This window comes from Halichoeres trimaculatus, unplaced genomic scaffold (assembly GCF_033239565.1).
Source record: "Halichoeres trimaculatus isolate MK-OKI-2021-1 unplaced genomic scaffold, fHalTri1.1 fHalTri1_scaffold_16, whole genome shotgun sequence".
Taxonomy (NCBI): Eukaryota; Metazoa; Chordata; class Actinopteri; order Labriformes; family Labridae; genus Halichoeres; species Halichoeres trimaculatus.
In genome coordinates this window covers 14,225,276-14,252,330 of record NW_027437194.1, presented here as the reverse complement: position 1 = coordinate 14,252,330, position 27,055 = coordinate 14,225,276, and the positions used below count along the sequence as shown (strand labels likewise).

Sequence of the window (27,055 nt, the reverse complement as noted above, 5' to 3'; positions counted from 1 at the left end):
CGTGTCTTGACTGGACTCATGGACAACTTTATTGTTAATAGCAACTCTGGTTAATAGAGCCCCCCACTGCATATATCTTGTACATATATTCTTTTTGAAGTTATTAATGTATTTTAGAGGGGTAGGTTTAGTTATAGGACAGCTGAAGAGAGACAGAAAATGTGGGGAGAAGAGATTTGGGATAACAAGCAGCATGAACAAGGACCACAACCTCTGAACATGAGGTGTGCTTATAGGCAATGTATTTGTTTTGAGGTCAGATGGTATAAAAATTCTGTTACATGTTGCAGTGTGTGCTTATCAAACAAAATCTCACACACCTCCTGTGCTCTCACCGAAAATCATTCAGGGTTAGAGGACTTAACAAAGACCACACACTTTGTATGCTGTGAGCCTTTCACCCAATCATTCTTTCCTGCTGCAGAGAAGTTATATGGAAATGACTCCTGAATAATGGAGCAAAGAGTTTGTCTTCAAAAACGGCGAAGTGTAGAGCAGCTTCATGAAACAAATTAAAAATGAAAAGACAAAAGAGTGGAGAAACAGAGGAGAGCAGACAGGGAGTGATAGCATCAAACTGCAGGACAACGAGGACAAGGACACGCTGATGAAGTGACGCTCTGTGTGTGTGTGAGTGTGTGTGTGTGTGTGTGTGTCCCCGACTGGTGGGAGTGACTACAGATAGAGCTGTCAAGATAGTGATTTACTGAGAGGATTGGGGGGCGGGGTGCTGAAGGGGAATCAATAAGAAGGAAACCGTTAAGGAAAAGAAAGAAAGGGAAAGAGGGGAGAGGGGAAGGAAGCAGGGAAGAGGGGGATAAAGGTGGACAAGAGGACGCAAGGATGAAAAGTAAGGTAGAGAAGGAAGAGGAAAGGAAAAGATAGAGCTGAGGCAAGGTGAAGGGAAGGTACATAAAAAAAGTAAGCAGAAAGTTGTAGGGCAGGAATTTGTGTTTTTATCAACCTGCAGCCAGTAAGAAAAAAACAAAGCTATGCAAAAATGCAGTCATTAGGGACAAATGACTTTAATGCTCTCCATTTGTTTCCTCGTCCCAGTTGGAAACTACCAGAGTGTTTAGTTTTTGTACCTGAAGTTAATCTGATCAGAGATTTCCTGTAGGAGCTTCGAGGCTTTAAAAGGAAACTCAGCAAAATTAAAAAGAAGAAAAAAGAGAAACATCTGCTGCTTCAAAGCCCACTTTGAGCAGTAATGACGTGACTTCAGGTTGTTCTGAACCCTCTGTTAAGTCTACCCAGGAAACACACAGGCGCTGAACGGCAGCTTTGACCGAACAAACTGCCTCTCTGATCAGGATGAAAGTCTTTTAAGCAGCACAGACTTCAAAGCAGAGACGCCGCCACTCGCTGCTTACCTGTACAAGAGCTTTTCACGAGGTTGTTCTCAAACATAGATAAATACATGAAAACAAAAACTACATATTGATGGTGCTTTGATGGGGATGATAAAATAACTGAAAGCAAAGCAGTGCAGGTCAAAAGTCATCTCAACGCGGCGTTTTCTGCCTTAAAGAGACACATCAAACACCATCAGTGATAGCATGAAGAAATGTGAACAGAATCATGATCTGATTAATTCACAGATGAAAAGAGAGAAATGAAAAATACAGCTTGATGTTTTCGCTCACCTGCTCCTGAATGACAGCTTTCATCTGGTGTATGAGGGGTTGTATGTATTTCTATCTGTTGTTGAGAAGAGCAATTACTGATCAGTGTATTTTGATTTGTTTTATTTCATCTCCTGTTAAATCTAACATGCAAGTGTTTTTACTCACTTCACATCAAGTATTGGACAGCTTGGACAGTGGCTTACTGCTTGAAAACTTTAGGCTGTAAATGCATTTCTACTACCTCGTGGTTTCTACTACCTTTCTTTGGCTTGCTGTTTCACCTATTAAATGGGCAGTGCTGGGCAGTAATGTGTTACTGGCAGTGGTGATTGCTCTAAGACTGCAAGGGAAGCTCAGCCTCCCCTAAAATGCCCCCCCAAAAAAGTGGTGATATGCTGTGTGTGCATTTCATTGACAAAAAATGAGCTAGAGTTCCTTCATCTTTTGTTCAGAATCAGCTACCAATCTAAGGTAACTGGCTCGACCTCCTTCTCATACATCCCTGCAGAGTCTCAGCGCTTTAACACAGTCGGACGCTGAGCATCTACTGACTTCAGCGAGGAAGCGTAGAGTGGGTTGTTCCACTGTGGAAAGTGGAGGGTCATTGGATAAACACCGGGCTTTGTCCTGCCCATCGGACGCTGAGCGTCTCTGGGGGTCCATGAGGCAGTGGGCTGGCCTGGACGCTGGGCTTCTGCATGATGATTGGATGATCTGTGTGAGGCTGAATCCCTTTTTGATAGACAGTGAAATGAGCCAGTCAGCGATCTTGAAGTATAACCCTCCACCCCAGCATCTTCTGAGTTTTACATTTAGTTGTTTTGGACTGATCGATCCCCAGAGAGTTTACCTTTCTTAAAAACACTGGTTACTAGTAATGCATTACTGTAATAGTGTTACTTTCACTAGTAATGAGTAACGTAAGGAATTACTCTTGAAATTCCAGTAATAATATCACAGTTACTTGAGCAAAAAATGACTTGTTACTCCCAAAGTGTTGTTACCTGCTAACGCTTCAAAATAACAACAGTCATGTTGACAAATAGTCAACACCCACGACAGGTGAGAAGCATACATACCTGGCGACCCCGGCTAGCTTGAAAGATGGAGCATTTCATGTTTACTTTAGCAGCTGGAAATCTTCCCATTGCTTCAGTTTTATCGTGAGGAAAGATGACAGCAGCATTGTTGTGAGAGGCAAACTGTGTTTTTGTACTCAGTCTCTTTCAGCCTTGATCAACTTAGACTGGATTTCAAAAACTGTCTTTTTTTGTTCTTAGTTGAACCAGATGTGTGTTTAATAAAGCCTGTTGCTCTGATGTGTTCATAGGCTGCAAAAAAAACAAAAAAACAAAAAACAAAAAAGAAAAAAACAACGTACCTCCTGGCAATTCCACTGATGACATGCACAGAGGCCATGTGCCCACTCAAAACCACAAGGAGAAAAACTACGTTTATCCTTTTTTTTCAGTAACAGGCCCAACACTCGATGTAAGGATATTGGAATGGTGGTCTGCAGTGCACACTGAGAAGTTTGTTTTTCCAGAGTTTCCATTTCAAATGTGTTGTACCGTTGGAAGGAGTGCTGTGTTTGATGCAGGGTCTGTTCACAACTCTCCCCACTCTTATTTTATTTTAAAGCTATAATGCATCACTGCAGTGTTTGGTACCGTTCATTGATTTTGTTACATTGTGCATTTAGATGATCAAAGTGTAATCTAAGGAGATGAATTCCTTAAAATCTAAATTCCTCATTCCTTCATCTAACTCTTTCTTTTCTTTTCTTTTCATCCCCTGCAGCCTCAGAAACCTCAACTTCCTCCTCCTCCATCCCCTTGTCCAGTCTCGGAGGTTTCGTGGACTTCACTTTCACCCAAGAGCCTCAGGACACAGTGACGGTGCGAGGCGGTGTGCTGCAGCTTGACTGCCAGGCTCAGTCTGACACAGTGGCTGGACTTCCTAGTATCACGTGGCGAAAGGATGGCGTGTTGCTCAGTACAGTAGTGGATGAGAGGAGAAGGCAGTTAGCTAATGGCTCACTGCTGGTGCAGAATGTCATGCACTCAAGGCACCACCGGCCTGATGAAGGGGAATACCAGTGCCTCGCCACACTTGACGGAGTTGGGAGCATTGTTAGCCGGACAGCTAAAGTCACCGTAGCCGGTAAGAGACGTGTTCTCGCTTGTGGTTCAGAATGTCCAAAATTCCTTGTATTATTATTATTATTATTTACTATATTGTACCACGTGAGGGTAGAAAAGAGGGGATTCTTCATTGACACTCATGTTCACTAACACCTTGACCTGTCCTTCGTAGTTAAAGCTGACATGCTGCCATTCTAAATATCACTCTGCCTCCTCCATTTATTTTACTGTTGCTTTTTTATAATGGAACTAAAGCAATTCACCTGTAATGTAATTTGGTAAGTGGAGAGTGGCTTAAGATCAATACTGTTTATGGAAGACATTAATAGAAAGAGAGGCTTACAGGCTTAAGTGCAGCACCATCACCAGTAATGTGTGCTGTCTACACAGTGGGACAATTTCCTGACTCATATCTGCTCAAAGGTTAGAGGAATTTAATTTATAAGAGGGTGTATATACAGGAAAAGAAAAATTAGAAGCTATATATATTGTCAAAGATTAAAAATAAATGAGATAGCACCTTACTTCTTAAACTTAACATTTTTTTTTTTTAATTTGGCTTTTTCACATACATATCTAGATGTGGATTGAAGCTGATGTCAATCATGAATAATACTGCTCACTCTAAATTTTTGTAAATCTTTGCATAGATGAGCTGCCTGCATATGGGTGTTGAATTAAGATGACAAAAAAAAAAGAAAAAGAAAATAGATGTGAATAAATGTTAAAGAAAATAACAAAACCCAAACAGCTTCCTTTTTGTGACCCCACAACCTTTTTTTTTTTTAATTTGTTGACCCGTCACAAATTCATAAACTTAAAAGAAGTTAAAGAAGTGACAAGACACAGGTTATATCAACCTGGATTACTGCCAACCCTCACTACTCTGATGTCCAGAAGTTTCTTTGGCAGCTCATCTCCATCAGTAGATTGAAAATAAACTGGAGCCTTCAGCAAAGCTGTGAAGCAGCCTTCGGCAGAGCTGTGTAGCAGCCATCAGCTGTATAAAGCTCTCCGTCACCAACACTTTCCTGATAATGACCCCTTCTTCACTCGTGTGGCGTTTGTTTAAGGACGTTTGAAAGCTGTGCAAGGTTGCACTGCCTGCACATGAGTTTGGAGGAGGTTAATTAGACAAAGATTTATTACTAAGTATAGGTGAAACAAAATAGTCCTCACGATGCAACACACAAAAAAATATATGGCTCATGATACAAACTAACTTTTGTTTACAACTTTACAAAAAAGAGTTACATTCAAAAAAACAGCAGCTCTTTTTCTTTTTGATGCCTGTCTTTCCATGACTTTCTTATAAAATTGATTCTTATATCTGACTGGCATCATTATTTTTGGAATTAGGAGTGATATAAGTATATATAATTTATTTAGTGGACTATAGAACAATAAATACCAAACTAAAGATGAAACCCATCTATAATAGCTAGTCCACAAATGGAACGGGTTAATTAAACAAACGGACTCTTCCTCACATGGTGTGTTTATGAAGCAGCTGACCGCTCTCAGTGGATCAGTCTGAAAACAAACAGTGAAGTCATATCTCCTGTTCAGACCCTCAGAATTAAAATGAACACCTTCAAACAAACAACCACCCATTCAAAACACCAGCACTCAACATGATGGGGCTTATAGTTTCCTGTGAGTACGTTAGCTTTAGCTCACGCAAGCGTCAGATGATAAGAAGAGGGATGACTGACAGCGTTTTTTCAAACTCCAATACAGAGACATAATGTGGAAGCAGGACTAACACACTGGCACAGATTAATTGCTATAGTTTTGATCAAATGTAACTAACCTTAAATAAAGTTTACTACATTAAGACAGTTGCATGTAGGGATGGCCTAAAACCAAATTCACAGTATTTTAAAGCTGTATTATGATGTAATTCTCAATATTCTGATTTCTGCTCTAAACCACTAAAAAAGAAATTAAATTTAACCCTTTGATGCATAAATGACACCAATACAATGATTCCAGCAGACCATTCAGTTGTTTTTTTAAGATTTGCATTTGCAAACCCCCAAACACGCAACTGACGAGATTTGCAGGCAGTTTTTTCCCCCTCCTCCCTAAATACAAAAAGCACGCCTGTGCAGGAGTTTTTTGGGTGGGTGAGGTAGTGAGCCGCTTGTTGTGACAGAACCAACAGAAAGTGAAGGAAGTGAAACTTGAAAGACAATTACATACAGATGTCTTGAAACATTTGTGTGACAATTCGTACTTGATAGTTGCGTTATAGTCATTTCATGCATCTAACATGCAACAACCCCCGATATATCAAATATATTTGATAAATCCCCTACATCTGGTTGCATGTGCAAGTTATGATTCACCAAGATCTTGCAAGATCTTGATGATGGAAGAGTCTGGCCGTTACACAAAGCCTTTTCCAGCACATCCCAAAGATTCTGAGAGGGGTTAAGGTCTGGACTCTGTGGTGGCCAATCCATGTGTGAAAATCATGTCTCATGCTAACTGAACCACTCTTTCTCAATTTGAGCCCAATGAATTCTGGCATTGTCATCTTGGGATATGGCCATGCCATCACAGAGGGAAAAATCCATTTATGAAATAGTCTGTTTTTTTAGTATATTCAGGTAGTCAGCTGACCTCATTCTTTGAGCACAGACTGTTGCTGAACCTAGACCTGATTGACTGCAGCAACCCCAGTTCATCACACTGCCCCCACAGGCTTGGAAAGTAGGCACTAGGCATGATGGGTACATCACTTCATTGGCCTCTCTTCTTACCCTGATGGTCCATCACTCTGGAACAGGGTAAATCTGGACTCATCAGACCACATGACCTTCTTCCATTGCTCCAGAGTCCAATCTTTATGCTCCCTAGCAGAATGAAGCCTTTTTATCTAGTTAGCCTCACTGATTGTTGACTCCAAGCAGTCAGACTCTACCATCATGAATGCAAGATCTTGGTGAAAAAAATAGTTTTATTTTGTGTGTCCATGAGATTTATTTTGCAATTTATTTATGTCATGCCACTATCACCAATTTTGGGTTGATATGCTGCTAACATCGTTAGGCTTAGGGTTAGAAACTGGTCTGTTTTTTAAATTAGAGATTCTTTGAGAATGACATGAATACAGTTTTGATAACAACATTTAATATGAGAAATAGTGTTCACACAAAACAAAAATAAAGCTATTATTGCATAGAAAGGGTGATTTATGGCGAGTTCGGAGTCATGTGAGTTAGAATCCCAACAGGATGAAGAAAAACTGACAGACTAGATGTGAATATTTCGAAAACAAAAGAAAAGCAGCAAAGAAGTGTCTTTTCATGTTGAAAGGTTTAAATGTCAGACCTGATGAATATGTATTCTGATAGTTGTTGTCTTCATTTAGACAGACCAAATGCATGATGTGACTTTTAAGGTGAGGTCACAGAGTTTCTCATTTAGACTCTTCTGTTTAGTCGGCTGAATTTAAATTATCGCCTAAACAACATGCTGATTACTTCTGAGACTCTGATAACAAGCTGCTGCATAACTCACAAACACACACACACACACACACACACACACACACACACACACACACACACACACACACACACACACACACACACACACACACACACACACACACACACACACACACACACACACACACACACACACACAAACCCATTCTCTGTATCAGAGTGTATCAGCCAGTTGTCTCTTTAGCTCGCTCAGCTCTTTGTGTTTGAGTGTTTTGGTCTCTGGAGTGACTCTCAGCCTCCCACTCAGTTAGAGGCTTACACAGACCGCAGACTGGCAGCTGCAGGTCTCGGGGAGAGTGTGTGTGTGTGTATCTGCAGTGTCTGTGGTTTCACAGTTTACCACTCAAACAATCATCTAACACTTAGCTGCAGCAGAAACTACACAGCAGATAATGTGGGGCTCCCTGAAATCCAGGATTTAGATTGAACTCCAGGGCCAAAGTCAACGCCACTTCAAATGATGAGTCCAAAGTTTTTTGGATGAAGTTTGGAGTGCATACTTTAACTCAGAGAAGAAAACAACAAGAGTACAATAATATTTCACCAACAGTTGTTTAACCGTGGAGGAGAACTTCAGTCCATTTTAGTCTCAGCAAAGAAAATATCATGTTAGCTGAGTAGATACCATGCTTTTCACCCCTTGAGGAGCTCCCTGAAATCTATCTCAATGTCTCAATGCGAAACTTTGTTGACTGATGTTGTGTTGTCATGGAGACTAGATGCTGCAAGTCAATCTGGTCCTGACAGACCTGCTGAGAAAAAGCATTAGAGATGACATGTTTGGCACTGATAATCTCATTTTAATTTGTGGAATAAGATCAGGCATTTTGACTTAGGCTTTTTCAAAATCACTTAGAAAGCCCTCACAGTGAGTTTAACTACAGAGAACCTCTTGGCAGGATCAGAATATGAGTGAGTGTTTTGTTTTTAAGCATTATCTGAAAATGAAGATTTCTGGACGACTGAGAACCGTCACACCAGCCATCTGTACCGTGCCCAAGCACGTTTCAACCCTGAAGTTGAGTTTGCTTGGCCAGTTTGACCGATGTGTTCTGCGCTCAGGCACGGTACACTTCCTTGACTTTGGCACACTCCAGGGAGGTGTGCTTCAGGGCAGTACACTTCATGCACCAGCACAAGCACGTGTAAGCACGCGACATGTTTTGGAACTGCTTGTACAAACACTGAGTACAAGTATGGTCCATCTGAGCTTTCATTTACTCTGTTGTGTGAATGCACGAACAAAAAAATCGCAGCCAGTTTTCTTTTATCCAACAAAGGTATCACTCTCCTTGAATCTTTGCGGCATAGTATGTTCATAGAGACAGTCTTTTTTTTGATATCTTCATTAATTATCTGACACTGACCTGTGATAGCATGAATAACCATGAAAGTAGGAACAGTCATTCATGACATTTTAGACACACACACACAAAAACCCCTTGAAAAATAAGGCTTTCAAATAAAAACATTCAAGGTCTACTTCATTTAATTATATCTTACAAAAAAAAACAAAACTTTGAATGGATTTGATCATTTTTCTTTTAGGGATACACCGATCTGATCCTGGTATCAGGTATCGGTGCCAATCCAGCCCCTCAAAGCTGGATTGGGAATTGGTGGGAAAGGATCGGTCCAAACTTGACACTAAGGCTAAACTATGGTTTAGTCAAGAAGATATACAATTTTACAATCAAACAGTCATTTCTGCAAATTCTGAAGCATTTTTTAACCAAACTGCTGTTAAACATTTAAACACATATATTTTCAATAAATTTTAACTTCAGTAATTCCACATGTACCCATTTTATGTCTTTTACTCAAAACATTACCAGTCTTATCCCACAGTGGAGCACGCAGGTTATTATTTAACACTGGTATTGGATTAGGATCGGTATCGGTCGATCCCCAAAGCCCAGGTATTGGGACCAGAAAAGTTGGATCAGTACATACCTAGTTTCTTTCAGAGTTATAAATTAAACACAGCACTTAGGTTATGTTTCTGGGATAAAATAAACAAACTAAAATAGTCAAAACCAACCTATCACTTCCAGTGAGGATACCCTGACCTGCTCATGCAGTGGCGAACAGGCTGAGTGGGATGTCACTTGTTTGTTAAACCATCTAGGTTGTGTTAACACAGAAACAAACACAAGAAAACATTCAGAGTCTGTTTTTTTTTCTCCCTGTGAATAAAGAGAAAGCATTTTCTACTCTGTCTGTTAAAATTGCACCAGAAGTGTAAGTTAGCATGTGCTGTTTATAACATGTCAGGGTTTTGTTTCTGATTGCGCAAAAATGCTCACATTGGAAGAAAGGAGAATTTTATGTCCACAACTTTGATTATATAATTTATTTTCATGGCTGTTTATAGAACTTCAGCAAGACTGTCCTATTTTAGGCCTGTATTACAAAATGAGATGTATCAAATACACACACACACACACACACACACACACACACACACACACACACACACACACACACACACACACACACACACACACACACACACACACACACACACACACACACACACACACACACACACTCAGAAACACACTACATTCACCTAGATACCAGTGTTAAATTAAAATATAAACCAGTTCTGCTTCCCCGTCATTCATGTAGACTCTCACTCTGCTACACACACACACACACACACAAACACACACAGACACACACAAGTGCACACAAAACACATTACAAGGCGAAATGCTAATGAAAAGCAGAGGCTTAAAAATTCAATTAGTGTTCTTATTGTGTGTGTGTGTGTGTGTGTGTGTATGTGTGTGTGTGTGTGTGTGTGTGTGTGTGTGTGTGTGTGTGTGTGTGTGTGTGTGTGTGTGTGTGTGTGTGTGTGTTGAAAGATGACTGTAAACTGGGAATTAGTTAGAAACACTGAACACACAGAGAAAGCAGGAAAGAGAAAGGAGGGGGAGCCACCAGCCAAGTGAGCAAAGCGAATATGAGAGGAAAAAAAAGACAAATAGAAAGTGGGAAAAGGATACAAAGGATAAAAGAAAGAAAAATAAATGATTTTCAGAATGAATCAGACATAAATGAATTACCAAGATTAAAGAAAAATGTAAGAACAGCAGAAAAATAGAGCACATCCCAGCAAACAGAAGGGCACTTACATTTACAAACAATTTTGCTTTGCTGTTTATTGTCGTTCTAGTTCACATTGGTGGAAGTGTTATGTGCACAAAAATGTTAAGACGATGCCAAGTATTGAATGACCTACAAAATTAGATAGTATGACATAGTAAAGTCATTTATGCATACATACATCTTTTTACGTAGATACTTTAAATTTTTCTTTTGTTAATTTCAGTTAACATGATTTCTGCTCCTTAGGAGTCAAGACTCAATTTGTTATTCCAAAGGTTAGGGTGGGGCTCCAGGGACCTTTCAAAGAGATCTTATCGAGGCAAATATGCCTAATAACCAGTGTTGCCAGAGTTAACTTTAAAAGTAATTTGACTTTTGATTATTCTTTTAAGAAAGTAACTTGGTTACTTTACTGATTACTTGACTTTAAATGTAAAAAAAAAGATCATATGGTTACTAGATGAAAAGTTATGTTATTAGTTACCTTTAACAGCTACCATCATCCCTGCTGCCTCAGAGAGCTGGACAATTTGACTGTGAAAATTTGTGTGATTGTGATAAAAATGAACAATGATATCAGTCTGTTTGTTAAAAAGGAACATGCAGAGATTATTGTTGTGAAATATGTGCTTCAATGTTTGAAACAAAACATTGATTTTAAAATACAACTAAAGAGGGCTTAAGTAAACTTTCAGCACAGAGCGTCAAAACAAACCTTAATATTGTCATCTTTAGCTGGCACAAACTCAAAACAGTGACTGTATTCCCAGCAAGAAAACGTGCATCTCTCTCCTCCCTCCATTGTTGTTTACGTGTGTGCCGCTGTGGTTGTGGTGAGTTGTCTTCATGCTGAAAACGGGACTTGTTGCATACCCGAGTCCCATCACCCCCTGAGACACAAGAAGAAAGCAAATAAAGCAGTCCCCTTAATAAAATGTCAAGGAAGTATCTTGAAAGACTTTTCAGTCAGCTCTGTGTGACACCTTTTGAATATCTAAATTTCACCAAATCTGATTTCTGATGGAATTTTGCTGACTTTTGGGACAATTAATTACATGTCCTGAAGGAATAAGAAGCAATAAAGAATAATAAGACAGAAATTAAACAGGGCAGATGATCTTTGTAGGCAGAGTTGCTAGGATAATGAGGAATGGCACTGATTGGCTGGCCAAACCTTGCCTGGGTGCAGGCAAGGAGTGCAGAGACGGTAAAACACAAGAGGCAACCTCCAGTCTAAGAAAGTGAGACAATGCTGAAGTGCTAAAATCTGCTGTTTCTCCAGTGTCTGCTTGAGGCTAACTCTGGAAGTTACTGGAGGTCACATACACACTAAGCCAAAAAAAGCTGCTTTCACAACAGAATTAAACGTATTTAGAACCTGGTTCAAGAAATGTCTCCTGTTTCTAATTTCACTATCAGCATACACTGTACAGCGGTGATTTTTTTTTTTTTGACTCGGCAGTTTAGAGGATATTAAGATGGGAGCTAGCCCACAGCTCAGCTTACGTGACTGACAGGCACCCTATAGCTGCTCTCAAAGCCCCTGTCACTTCCAATAAGGCTGCAATAGCTGTTTTGCTTAAAAAAATCAGATTCAGAAACAGACGGGTGACATCAGGGAGACTATGTCTATTAATTCAGACATGGCTAACGGAGCTAACATCAGACACGGACGCCATGTTGGAAGAGCTTCACCTGCTGTGAGCAGACAGGATACAAGAGACAGAGACTGAACAGACTGCTGAAGAAGCTCAGTCCTGGACCCTGTGGAGGTGGAGGCTGGCTGAACTGGAGAATGATGGACAAGCTGTCATCATCTATTTTCATATGGACCTTTTTGCACTTTCTATACACTTTCTTACTTTTGTTTTCTTGATTGCTGCTGTGACTTCAATTTTGTTGTACTTATTACGATGGAAATAAAGTTCCATTCCATTCTATTCTATTCTATTCTATTCTATTCTATTCTATTCTGTTTATACAGTCTATGGTAAAACACCCAAGCAATAATGGTAAGCAGTCTAGAAAACTGACACCAGAAAACAACGTAGTGTGTATTATCTAGAAACTGGTTGGAGCAGAATGAGTGGTATTTGTTGTTGGAAATGTTGCTCCTTTCATGCCTTCCCTCTGAAACGTGGTGGAACCACGTCGTCAAAGCAGTGTGAGTTGAAGTGGTTTGTACAAACAAACAAATTAGCACCAACTCTAGCTGGCAAGTTGTTGTAAAAGAAAAAAAAATAGAAATCAAAAACTTAAAACTGTTTTTTTGTGTCCTCTACTGCTTGAACATATTGTGGAGAATTGTATTTTCACATCTAGCATCAGTGCAGAGTCTGACTTTAACCTTTTAAATCTTAAAGTACAACCACAAAAACATAGGAAGCCATGTTTCTCATGTAGGTTGGCTACGTACGTAACATAGAGACCCATAGTCTACATTTCCTGGATTCCTTGGGTTGTACCATGGCTGAAGTTTTCATGCAGGTAATGAAAGACATGTTAGATTTTAATGCAGACTATAATAAAGAAATCTCTCTGTCAGTATTTGGCAAGAGCATACTTCTCTGTTTGCTCTGTCCAACTTTTTTCTTTTTTTTTTTTTTTCCACATATCGAGATAAAGTATGCCACCCTCATAGTGTTTTTGAAACAAACTACATCTAAAGCTCCTCAGTTGACAGTGCTGGAAAGAAAAACAGAAAAGCCTTCACTTCGTCCATCCCCAATTAGCCACCATCTCCCAGTGGATTTGGACAAATCCCAATTAACGACGATGAGGAGAAGCGGCGTCCGACCCACAGAAGCAGATAATAATCGTTCCCAAGGCAAAGATTCTGAACAGTAGTGTCCCTGAGTCCCTGAGCTGCCCTCCACTGTTTGCTGTGATTTGCATTTTATTATCCATCTGAGGTATTTTAGATGTTCCTCTAACGAGCATGAAAACAGCAGGGAGGGTACGGCCGCTGTCATCGAGGAGTTTAATAGAGAGGTTGCTGGTTTGACTCCCAAAGCAGAAGGATGAAGTAAGGACATAACGATTTCAGAGTTTGAGATTGTCCTCTTGCTCTCCTCTGTTTTTTGCTGATTCTTCCTCCTGTTCACCTCCTCCTCCCTCTGTCCTGATGATTCGGCTTCCTCGTGTTCCCCTCTGACTCTCCCTCATCTTGTTTTATTTTATTCTGTCTGATCAAAATCTCCTGTCAAATAATTCTGCAGCAGCATGTTCCAGTTGATGCATATTTTGTGGAGGGGGGTTTGAGGCAGAAAATTCCTCGGACAGTCACAGCTGCTAATGAGGAACTGTAGATCCCCTCCAAAAGCGAGTCAATCTCAGTTTGGCTCCTTGTTTAAATGTTTGACTGTATGCGAGATTTGAACATGTTTAAGGCAAAGTGAAAAAGAGCGACTTGGTTACTACAGATGATTTTTCGAACCAAGGCGTCTGTTAGTCATGCAGCTTGCCGGACTGAACACACAGCTGGTGTGAGTCAACAAACAGAACAGAGACGGACTGGAGATGTATCAGGTGAATTTTAGATGTTTTAGATGTTGGAATGAGCTTGAAGTGCATGTTTCCATTACATTATCACCTCCCATTGTTTGTGCATGGGGAAACACTGCAATTGAAGAAATTGTTACTGTATCAGATTTGGAGCTGATAAATCATGAACTTTAGTGGATAGTATTGCATTATTGTATAGTAGTGTGCTCCCTGAACATGTGGAAGCATCTGGTTGTCTCTAATTCATCTAATGCAGTCAGTAGCCACGTGTACATGGACCCAAATATTCCGCTTGCATTCGGTTTATTTGCCCAAACGGAAAGAATTTAACCTTTGTATACACCTCACTCCGAAAGAAAAGTGCCAATCCCAATGGACATTTAATCGGTTTCATAGGGGTGGAATATTCCTTTCCCCAAACCGATTGAGGTATCATGTATCCACTCAGGCGGAAAGTTGTCAGGGTGCTTTCTTTCAGCGCATGCTCAGATATGACGTAAGACGCAACTAGAGACGTTCCTCAATTTTAAAAATGGTGGCGAGCCGTCAGCACTGGAGGAAAGTTTGCTTTTGATCCAAACTTTGAAGAACTGAACATAATTTCAAGACTGGACGGACACTCGCAATACAAAGTATTGCAATACCGTGATATTAAAAAAAAACAAAAAAAACTGTTGTCCTCCATCTTTGATAAATCACGTGATGTTTACATTTTTCTGTGCATGCCCCATTGAGTATTCTGTTTGATTATAGTGGTGCATGTAGACCAGAGATTGGAATATTCCTTTCCATGTATACTATTGTTTTCGGAAAAGTCATTCAGAAAGATTCCATTCGGAAAGACGAAAAACTCCACATGTAAACGTGGCTAGTGAATTCAAACCTCTGGTCATGTTTGCTGTGTTTTAGGGATGACTTTGAGATAAATATTGAAATACTCTCTCATGTCATACTGTCAGTCAAACCAACAGATGGTTCATGAAGTCTGGGCTTCAGGTTTTAATGCTTGTGAATTTTAATATCATCAGTGAGCATTTATTTATTGCTGCCTGTGCTCCTAAATTTGCCTGGTGTTATTCACATTGATTTACTGCTGGCTGTCTGAGCATTGCAACAGGAACTGTTGGCATTCCCAGGAGAGAAGCTGAAGTAATGAGAAGGCGCTTATTTCACCTTCCAGGGTCTCCTCAACTGGAGGAATTGGTAAAAATGTGACTACAGCAGTTTGTTTTGCAACACTGTAGATTTAATTTAAAAACAATGCAGCACCTGAGAGCTAAAACCGTGAAATCTATCTTAGTGACAGGTGAAGACAGTTTGCCATTAGATGGATTTACCATTATTAGAAGAATCTGAAAAATCTTGCAGCTCTACTGTGAATCTGACTCTGATTTCACCTTTACTTTCTGTGCCACTTGGCTTTTAACCTTACTGTTAACACAATCAGGAAGAATCTGTACAAAATTTTTGTTCCTCATGACAAACTTTGACTTTTTGAGCTATGAGGATCAGGAATATTGAAGTTATTTTACCCTTTTTAAAGCATTATTATTTGTTTTTTTTTTTTACCTTTTGGGGGATTATGGTCATCACTAGAGATAGGAAAAAAAAAATATTGATAGGCCAAGCTCTGCGAAGAGCACAGGAGATGAACCTCCCTCTTCATCCGCTGGCGGCTCAGTTAAAGGATCACAGCCACTGAATGACCTCCTGACTGTTGCCACGGCATTTATGATCAGTTTCACCCCAGACACAGCACCGACCAGCTGCTCTGTGTGCGCGATGATGGTCTGAGTATCATGGTGGAGGGCGTACATGACATTGGACACTGCTCTCACCTCCTACGCAGCAGCCTGTGACCCATACATGTGAGTTCTCCAACTCCATGCATTCCAACTTCATTTTTCCTTTACAACCACTCTGCTCTTCCAAACTCTCTGTGGTGACAGCAGGTAGTATGTGCTAAATCCTCATTAAAAAGGGTGGTTTCCACCAGGCAGTCTTGGTAGATCACCTGCAACACACACGAATAACAAAAGTAAAGTAGATCTACCAGTTTTATTCACTTTTTCAAGAAGTTGAAAAATCTTCTTCAGGACATCCATCATGTTCAACCTCAGATAGAAAAAAATCAACATAATAAAAAAACAAAAACCTTCTGACATTTTCACAACTTATTTATGAGTACATGTAATGGAGCATTTAAGGTTGATTAAATAGTTATTTCATTTATATAGTAACAGATATCTAGACTGACTGATATATATAAAAAAAGAGCATGTTATGATTTTTTCTCATATCACCCAGATTTGAGGCGGATGGTTTCATTTTTACAGTGAAGTGGACTGTTAAGTCATAACAATAGGAACTTTTTTATGCAAAGGTTGAAAGACAAACATTGGTTACATTTATCAGTTTCACAAACTGACACCCAATAATTTTTTGCAACATTAGTTAAATGTCACAGCAGTTAAGTAACAAACTTGATACACTTTATGTTTTTTTCAAGGTAAGGGTATGTGTGAAACACTGCATTTGACTTTCAGCTCTCCAAAAACAAAAGTTGTTTTCTATTCTGAGGAATATTGTGCGATTTACACTAACATAATTTCTATTTTTATTCTTGGTGAACTATAGAGTTTTGCTGTTTATCACAATATTGTGGTCTTGTGATACTATCGTTAGTATTGTGATTTGCATTGTGTTGTGAGTCTCTTGCCAGTGCTCACTCGTAGTCATCACTTTGTTTGCTGCAGGCTGGACTTTGCTTTTACTTTTAGATTTAATTGGTTCTCCCATGGAGGAAATACTGTAACTTATATTTGTCCCAAAAGTTTGTGACTTTAATTTTGCGACAGAAAAACACCAGACAAATAGCAACCAGAAATAACAATGACACAAGTGTCCACTTCTTATTCTACATTTCTTTTATTGTGATAAAGACATTCCACTCATTGCGTATGTGGCTTAAGGGAGAGCTGGTGGTGCAGCTGAAAACAAAAACAAAGAGAAACAAACAACATTTTCTACTTTCAGGCATACTACTGCATGCTTATTGAACTTTTTATATGCACAAAGACTACATGTGTTGATTTACCATCATTATGTGGATTAAGATTGCTCACGGGGACCACTAAGAGTCAAGTCTTTACAAGTTACAATTAGATTAAAATCTGTATTTATGGATATGACATGTAGCAGTTACAGTGACGTTTATCTCTAATCTGAATGGCATTGAAACAGACCCAATACATCGTCCACACACAAGTAACTAAACAAGTGTGTGTGTGTGTGTGTGTGTGTGTGTGTGTGTGTGTGTGTGTGTGTGTGTGTGTGTGTGTGTGTGTGTGTGTGTGTGTGTGTGTGTGTGTCAGTGTGTATTGCTGCAGGCCACCGTGTGAGCCACAAAGGAACAGACAGCAGCAGAACTTATATAAGACACATGATCTAAATTCACATCAGTGTTCCCCTCGCTTTCGATCTGGGTGATGTCACAGCAACTCAAGTCTCCGCTGATTTAAAGACGCACAGACCTGCATCCAGCAAAGTCCTTTTCAACGCTTAAAAGGTTGATCTGAAGCTTTATGTACCATAAGGCCCTACAGAACACAGAGAGAAAGTTGGTGCTTGTGCTGTAGCTTCCTGGCTGTTTGTGTTTCACAGATAAGGTTTCAGGCCAGAAAAGAAGATAACAAACACAAAACTGGAGAAAAATGTGGAAACAAGCTGCATGTGTATGTGTGTTTTTTTTTTTTTTTTTTTAATCTCATCACCGGTTGGACAGGCTTCATTAGGATTCCAACGCTGCCAGGATTTTAGGACTCATGGGTTTTGAAAACTTGGATTCCATGAGCTACTGTGTCTAACAGACAAAGCAAACTTTTTTATCCTTTGAATTGGTGGAATGACACAGACATTGCTTAAATTTGTCCCTGTTTAATTCTAAATGACTGTTTCCAAAAAAGAAAAACTACTTTTGATGGATCCAAGGTTTTCTGCAAAATGAGGGTTCAGATTCCAGCCACAAACTACAACATTGATGGCTCAGACTGGCACTGAAGCCCATAATTCAATTTTTTTTTTTTTTTGTGCAAAATAAAAGCAAGTAGCAAAAGTATTTTAGAGGATATCTAATGTTTTTTTTTTTTTTTTTTTTGCAAACAGGGCAGGTCCAGTGAAATGGTCTTACCTGAAATGAGTTTAAAATGAGGGGACTGGAGGCAGGAACCTAAAAGCCCTATAAACTTGTTTGGCTGCACTCAACTGTCTACTCTTATTTAAGATAATAGAAATATAAAAACTTACTTAAGTGTTTTGATTGCTTGGTTTCCTGACCTGAACTTGTGTCTTCTCACAAAAAAGGGAAGAAATCATTACATATTTTATAGAAAATAATATGACCTTGTTTCTGTAAAAGCACTCTTTAAACCTCAGTCATAAAGTTTTTTCCTGAAGCCACCACTAAAAGAAGGCACTGGTCATAAAAGTTCAAGATTTAGATGACAAAACAAAATAATAACAATAAAAATAGTAGTAAAAAAAAAAAGTTCTTAAATTGTTATACATTTCAAGTTGAAATGTGATCCTAAATTATTGTGTTATTTCATGATGGATTATTACGTAATTTCATGATATGAATTTTAACCTTCTTTCATGATAAAGAAGTAAAAAGCAAACACTGCTGTCTTGGCCAGGGCACTCTTTAGAACAAGATTTTTAATCTCATTGAGTTTTTTTCCTGGTTGAATAAAGGTGAAACAAATTGAACAATAAGAAATATCCATGTGGGAACCTTTGTTAGTGGTTGAGCCTCTAATATACTTCTACACTATAAATTCAAAAAAACTCAACAGCGTGTAGCGTGACTTGTTTTTGGCAGCACTGGACTGGTGCAGCTTGTATCTATGAAGCCTTCTGTGCTTCTCCAGCTTTTTGATGATTAATGAAACCACCTCCAGAGGGTCGGACCAATTGCTACTTCTGTAGAGCTCCATGCATTTCAATATCTGCCTTAGCGTACACATACTTATCATTTTATCACCCACAGTGCTCAACAACAGCAAAATCTCCCGTCTTAACACAGGTGTAAAGCCGAATTTAATCAAATTGACAATATAAGTTAAATAATTCACTATCACTTTATAACTTGACAATACACTTTGGCAACACAAAACCAAAAGAAGGAACAGAAAATTTAATCAATTTGTATTTTTTATTTTTTTATATGCAATGTGGTACAGGCACAGGTAGCGCTTATCAGGTCAATTAGTGATACTAAATTGTACATATGAGTGTGGTTGTTTGTATCTGTGTCAGCTCTGTGATTGACTGGAGACCAGTCCAGGGTGTACCCTGCCTCTCGCTTTATGATAGCTGAGATAGGCTCCAGCCACCCATGACTCTCAATACAATAAGTGGCAGAAAATGAATTATGAATAATTAAATGTTTTTTTAAGTCAGGATTTGAGAGAAGTTGTATTGCTTTGTCTTCAGGATGGTTGCTTTTGCGTGATACACTATGGACAAATGGGGTGCTGTTTCATATCTTCACATCATCAAACCTTAATTAAAACTTGGTTTAAGCCTTTGATTAAGACACAGCAGCATAGACACTTACATCCTTAGAAGACAAGCTGTTCAAATCCCAATAACCAAAACATCAGTGAGTTCCTCCGACAGACAAGTGACACCTCACTCTGCCAAGCATTGCAGTTACAAACTGCACAAACTGCACCAAAAACAAAACAGCAGGGACTCTGAAACAAAACCAGAGGACCAGAACACCTTTCTGTCAATGGTAGCGGTGTTTTTTTTTTATTTTTATTTTTTTAACTTGTCTTATACCAGTGGGGTGCCAGGCTAAACCTGACAAGACTAGAAAACAGATATAAACAACACAAACAGAAAGAATGAAAAAATGATTCAAGTTCATGTCAGAAAAAGATTGACAGAAAAGAACACAGCATTACTTCAAAGACACAAACACTTATGCAATTTTTTAGACAATGACAACAGCTTTATCAAACCAAACAGTCTAGACACTGGTGGTGATGGTGGTGTAGGAGGGATGAGTTGAGGAGCTTGACACTAATGAGCTGGATGAGAACAGGGTAAATCAGGTTTTTTAACAATCAAATTGAAATGTCCACTGGAAGAGAAGAGAAGAGAGTAAACTATTGGCAGTAGCAAGACAGTTGGTTGGTAGAGGTTAAGACCAATTTTTTTTTTTTTTTTTTTTTTTTTGTTAAATGCTGAAAGGGTTAAATCCCATAACAAGTTGATAACTTGCCGATGTGAATGAACGAATGGTGACTTCTAATGAATGAAGTGCAAAACAGTCATCCTGCTTGAACACATACTTTGCTTTATTTCTTACAAAAAGGTGCTGGTGTATTTTAACAGAAAGAGAAAACAGATCACAACAATTTTCTGACGATCATTTTTTAACAGAAGTCTAAGAGCAAAGTGAAGGTTCAAAAACTGGATCAGATTTATCCTTATTCTTTTCAAGGGTCCTACTGATGCTTCTATATGCAGACCTTTACTAAGCTATATCTTATTATCCATACATCATTTATTCTTCGTAGAATCTTCATGCTTTATATGCTTATATGTCATTTTTTCACCTATGCTTATATTTTTTGCATTTTTCTTGACAAGCCATGTCCACCAGCTTGTAAATGGGCACCTTCGTTGCCTGTGTAGAGCTTTCAAATACTCAGAATATTAAATATAGAGGAATGATTAATGTAAAATAAAACCACAACCACACAGTTTGACTTTAGCCCTAATCTATTTGCAGAAAGTGTCTTAAAACTGCTGTTGGAGCCCATCTCTTATGTTTAGCATTCAGTGAGCTGTTTGATCTTCATTTCCTGACTGCATGGATGAGCTAACTGTTTTCCTCTGCGGGCATTTTTAAACCTATTTGAATGTATCATAATCTAAGCACTACCCACTGACCTGTTGGCATGCAACCAGAAATAATTGTTTGCTATGATTACAATTTTAATGGAACAACAAATATTTTCTTTTGATGGTCAGTTGGTCGACGGGCAGGTTTAAGGTGAACGTTTGTGTCACAGGGTTCAGAGAGAGAGAAGAGGAGCGCAGAATACTTGAAATATTTTGTCACGGAAACATTCACATAGTCTTTTGGATCTAACAGAAAAATCTCAACAACATCCACACAGATATGAAAATAAGCTCCTTTTTATTGAATTCCTGACATTCCTGCAGATTGCAGTTAATCTGCCCTGAGGCTGGAGCTGCCCAGCTGAAATTAAAAGAGAACCAGCCATGAGCTTCAGATGATAAAACAAGGCGGCTGTTCAGAGCAGAGCGGAGCGAGGCTGGCACTCAGCAGGGTCGTGTTTGTGTGGCTACAGGCTGTTTGTTGTTGGAGTGAATGTGATCAGACAGGAAGCGGCGTGTGTCCCAAACACAGCGTGCCGGACACTTTCTGTCCACACACTCATCCTCTCTCTGTCCTTCGGTCTGTCTGACTTTCATTTTTCCTCCTGCTGCTCTCAGTCTATTTTTCTCTTTCATACCTGCTCCAGCTGTGACTGCCTGTTCCTCTTCTGTCTCTGTACTTCTCCTCTTGTCGACCTGAAAAACCTTAACTGTCAGATTACATCTTCTTCTTCACCCCAAATGCTGCTGTGTCTCTCCTGCTTCTGACGCAGAGGCACTTTAGTGCAAACAGCAGAACTGACAGCAGCTGTTTTAAAACATGTAAGGTGTACAAGCCTTTCACGAGCAGCAGCCCCAGCAGCTTAAGAAATAAAGGGAATAAAGGGTTTTAAAAACTGCTGTTTCTCAAGTGGCCACACGACAATGGCTCCTAAAGGAGCCCTGTGTGAACATTTCAACTTTAAAAGCTCCTGTGAGGTGTCTGACATTGTCAGGAAACTAACACAGGTGACCCACAAAAGCAAAAAAAAGAGCAGTACAAGCACAAGACTGACAGTTTCTGAGTGATCATTTTCAAAGCTGGAATCTGCTGTGATATGGTCAAGTCAGACCAGACAATTGCTTTCATTTCCAACTGTAAATGTTCACAACAAGTGGCACTCATGGTTTTTTGTGAACCAAGGTGAAATATTTCGTCAGAAAGTACAATCTTGGGATGTTTGGCACAAGATTATCAGGCTCTAGATGTAAATGTCTGACCACAGGGGGGCACTAAAACTGACACAAACCAGAAGTTCCTCATATGGGCTTTAAAGCAGAATTAAACAAAAGCACAGACAGATTATTAAATCTAATAATCTAATACTTGACAGAATTTGGTCAGTACCTATAAAAGCACCTGATTTGGTACTCATCCGTGAACATGTCCCTAGAAAACTTTGACATTTTCAGTATTCTCTCCTATGCCTGTTCCACTGACAGATTTAATCTTACGCTTTTACCTTTCTCAATCCTTACATGTTTTTTTCTGTCTCTTTATTCATCTATTAGCAATTTATATTGCTATCTACAAAAGAGGCTAAAACGGAAATATTTTTCCTTAAAGGTCAAATAAGTACGGTGCAGCGTTTTCATTGCAGCTCAGCAGCTTAGTTCGCTTCTTTTGAGTTCTGCCCTGGCATGAACTGGTCTGAGTTTAACTGTGTTGAATTGTATTTCCTCATCTGACTGTTCCGTTCCTGCTGTTTTTCAAGAGATTGATTCACCCTTCCTGCATCATTGCAGTTTGTGCTGTCTTGTAAGGACAAGCTGTGAGAAGATGAAAAATGACTTCATGCACAAGAACAGAGAGCTTTAGGCATGAATCATAGAGACAAAGCAGAAGAATATCTATAATTATGATTCAATTGATAAACATTTTCCCTTTGTTCTCCCTCAGGTCCTTTAAAAGTGGTCATCCCTACAGAGTCTGTCTCCTCGTACCTGGGTGACACAGCTCTGCTGCGATGCGAGGTCTCTGGTGATCCGACGCCTGTCATTCGCTGGCAGAAGAACCGAGAGGACCTGCCGATGACCTTTGAAGTTGAGTCTCGTTTGGCGGTGTTGCCGTCCGGCTCGTTGCAGGTCAGTCGGGTCCAGCCGCCAGACTCGGCCACATATCGCTGTTTGGCTGACAACCCAGGCAGCACCAGGACGGGGACGGACGCTGAACTCAGAGTTCTACCAGGTAACTGATCCATTAGTGACGAATGGCAAACACATTATTTACCCAATGGGTTTAAGTGTTTCGTAGTGCTGGTTTCATGTCTTACTTTATTTGCAGACAACAACATTGAAATTAAAATGATTGCTAATGACAGTAGAATGAATTTCACAACTTGGTTTTGTCTAGCTGTGTCTCACTCTGGAGGCTGCATACTGACAGGAGATGAAAGATCCATTGATAGGTCTGTGATTGGAAAGGATTGTTTTTATGATACTTTTATATATGCCTTTACTATAGAAACACATTTCTGATACAGTCTGTGATGAAATGTATCTTTGAAAGGTTGCAGAGCCAGGAAACCAGATAAAAAGTAAAGTAATCAACCATTGGACTAGGAAATGTCTTCAATGAAGCCCTCCAAATTAGTTTTATTTCTGAAACAGATTTCCAAAAAATGAAACAAACACAAACAAAACAAACTGGACTGTGTACTTAAGTTTGATTTTATAATTTACTGTGCTGACGTGTGGGGCATTTGTCTTCTGCTTTGAAAGCCTGAGGTTTTCCAGTGATTGATGTCTGATGTTAAAAGACTTTGAATGTTTTCAGTTGAGGAGAGAAATGGCAAGGATTCTCAAATCTGACATTGTTTGATGTTTTTTTTTTAATAACTGTTATTGACTTCACATTATTTCCACACATATAATAAGATTCTGACACTTAGAGTTTGATCTTTGCTTTGGTGAGTATATTCAAAGCCACAAAGGCATTGCTGAAAGGTGACCTCATACATTTATTTCCATCTTTCATAATGCCTGGGACACCTATGGTGTAGCTTTTCATTATGTACTACACCATGGCTATTGCTGCTCTGAAAAGCAACTAAAGTCTTAACAATTTTTTTCTGATGCCTTCGTCTTAAGATAAAGAGCATAGCTGTGACTTTTCTTCACAACCAAAAGAACACTTACAAGCAATTTTCTGAATCGATTAAGTGCAGAAAGGAGGAAAAAGCCAAGTGGTTGAATGGACTTTGCAATCTTTTAATTGTAGCTCGGTGTCAAATTTAGCTCGAGTTCCACAAAGTCTTTGAAATGAGCTGTTCAGCGATGCAGGAAAACATGTCATGGGTTTTCGCCAACATCTGTCTCACTCATTTTTTAAGCATTGCTGAGGTTTAACGTTTATGGCTGACATTTGAACAGTATAATGTATGAGTAATTTCCGGCTTGATAAATCTCCTTGGAAGAATCTAACTCTAAAATCAAGCTCAGACAGATTCAATAAATAAAAGCTTTATCTATGTACACACACTTTTATCTTGGGCACTATAAACTTCACATTTCTGAAAAGAAGTTGCATTTTTTTATTTTATTTGAACTTGAAAGTTTGAACTTATTTTTTTTTGAGACAGAAATGCTTGGAGTCAGTCAGAAAATGCACATTTAAGCTTATGTCTTTGGTTCTTAGTTGTTTTTTGTGCTGTAAAGAAAGATAAAAAAATCACAAGGGCAGACTTTATCAAACAAAAAAAAAAATCTGCTGGGATTAACAAACTTCATTTAACACTGGAAATAAAGAGTCTGCAGAGCGCTTTCAGGATGCTCTAAGGACAGGAAGAGAAAAGAATGTTTAATCAATATTTTTTTTTCTATTAAACAAACAGACTTTGTTCAATATCCTACTTTAAGGAGGGGTTGTTTAAGATATTTTTCCAGAAACTAAAAAAAATAAATATGACTGGGGAGCGACCTTTGAGGATTCTTCTGAAGTCTGCATGTTTAAACTTGTTTCCTGGCTAAAATGAAGCACAGTGATTCACCAGCAGTTTAACTCCATGGTGAGTTGTAGCCTCCCTGCAGACATGGTTTTGCTATGTGGTAATTTTAGATCGTTTCCTCTTCATGCTCCATGTCTCATTTTAAAATGAAATGTGATGAAATGACTAAAGGGGTGTGTGAGGTGTGACTTCAATAATGTGTGTGCTCAGAGGAGCTTCGGCTTTAATCTGCGGGGAGTTTGTCAGCCGCTGATGGTTCTCATGCTCCGCTCTGTCCAATTATAGGAGTCCACAGTCTGCCCACTCCATCACTCTGGTTACAGCGTGGGTTAGCTAATAACTTCCTGGTTAAACAACATCTGACTGCGGCCTGTGAAGTGTTGTTCTCCTCTGTCCCAGCAGGTGGTTCAGTTGTCTAGTGAGGGAAAATCAAATGTTCTTTACATTTTCCTAACAGCAGCTGGCTGCCTTCACACACAGCTATAAATACAGATGAAGAGGGAAAGCCCTGAGGGAAGCACCGGAGTTACACCTTATAACTCTCAAAAAACAGTGGTTCAGTGGTTACGTTTCACTTTAATGAAAACATCTCCTCCTGAGAGAGAAAAACCTCTCTGTTCCAGCCTAACATGCTTGTTCTTCACTTAGTCACAGCTTTTGTGTCACTTCAAAATAAAGTTGGCAAAAAATAAATAATTAGAAAATTAAAAAAAAAAAAAACTGTATGGCAGTTTTTTCTAGTGCATAAAAGGTTTACACCAGGATTCCCCCTGCACATCCTGCTTCAGTGCAGATATTTTTAAAGGTCAAAGTTTCCCGTTTAATCCCCTTTAAAATTCCCCTTTTTCACTGAAATCTGCATCCTTTTATGGAACAGGTGGATTAAGCTTTAATGATTCAGACTCCACAGAGATTTTTTTACCTTTTGACTGCATCAAATTTTTATCAGATGCAGCCGTCAGACTGGCTCAGAGGTCAAAGGTCAGATATTATCAAAATGCACCATCTTATTCCCATGTGTGATCCCCTGATGTAACACATGGCTGAATCGCTGTCTCTGTGCCCTTTGACCTCTGTCCCACTTTGTGCTCTTTATGCTGTTGTTGGATAAAACGGTCAGATTAAAGACTGAAAGGTGACGTGAAAGGATGCCATGTTCTGTAGTTTACAGCAGGTGTAACTATCAGCTGTGCACATTTAAAAATATAACAGTGCTGTTGACCTTTCCAACACAAGCTTAACTAAAGCCAGATTACATACTAACTTCAATTTTAATCAAACATGCACTTAAAAAAGATGAGGTGAAAATATTGACACAAACAGGAGAAAATCACCATCAAAACCCAAAGAGCAATCTGCTTAATTTAAAGATCCTGCTATTTGTAATTTATTTTGTCTTCAGCACCACCTCACACTCTCTAAACAGCCCAGTGTTCGGTCTGTAAATGAACTTTAATGAGTGTTTCCTTTTTTTTAAATTGGCTCTCTGCTGGATAAAAATGTGAGCTATGTGCTTTTTGATGTGTTCAAAACAGCCATCTGGGCTCTCATGTCCAATGGATTGATAGAATAGAATAGAATAGAATAGAATAGAATAGAATAGAATAGAATAGAATAGAATGTATATCAGAGTCACACCAGATATACAAGAAAACAAGATGAAAACTTGGCCTTCATTCTCCAGCCAGCCTCCACCTCCACAGGGTCCAGGACTGAACTGGACTTCTTCAGCAGTCTGTTCAGTTGCTGTCTCCTGTCTTCTCCACTTACAGCAGGTTAAATCGTTCCAATGTGGCGTTAGTGCCCAGTGTTATCTCCATTTGCCATGTTTGTGAATAGCATGATGCTACTCTCCCCTTTGGTATTTCCTCTGGTACTGGGTTAGCATTGCTAGCTCTTGATCATATCGGAGCTAAATCTCACATTCACCAGAACCATGAATGGAAGAACAGGTCAGTGTCCCACCTTAGCTCACACCAGCCCTGTTAGAGCCTGAAATGTAACAACAACCATAAAAACTAACCCAAAATGGGGAGAGAAAAAAAAAAAAAAAAAGTAATGAAACCCAAGATGTGATAACCGACCCAAAATGTAACAAGTTGTTACATTTTAGGCTCTAAAGAGGCCCCAGCACCGGTCAGCATCAACATGCTACAGGCTGCTACCAGTTGAGATCCATGGTAACACATAGGATCTGCAGACACAAAGGAGCAAAAAAGGTAAAAACACCACAGCAAATGCAACCA

General features: G+C 39.3%; 1 protein-coding gene across 1 annotated transcript in view; it reads left to right on the top strand.

Moving 5' to 3' along the window:
- The window catches only part of dcc (DCC netrin 1 receptor), a 306,408-nt gene that overhangs the window by 83,055 nt on the left and 196,298 nt on the right, over nucleotides 1-27,055 (top strand). Inside the window, exons 2-3 of the mRNA XM_074689948.1 lie at nucleotides 3,429-3,791; nucleotides 22,763-23,050. Of these exons, the coding sequence (XP_074546049.1) occupies nucleotides 3,429-3,791; nucleotides 22,763-23,050 (651 nt within the window). The remainder of the gene's footprint in view (nucleotides 1-3,428; nucleotides 3,792-22,762; nucleotides 23,051-27,055) is intronic.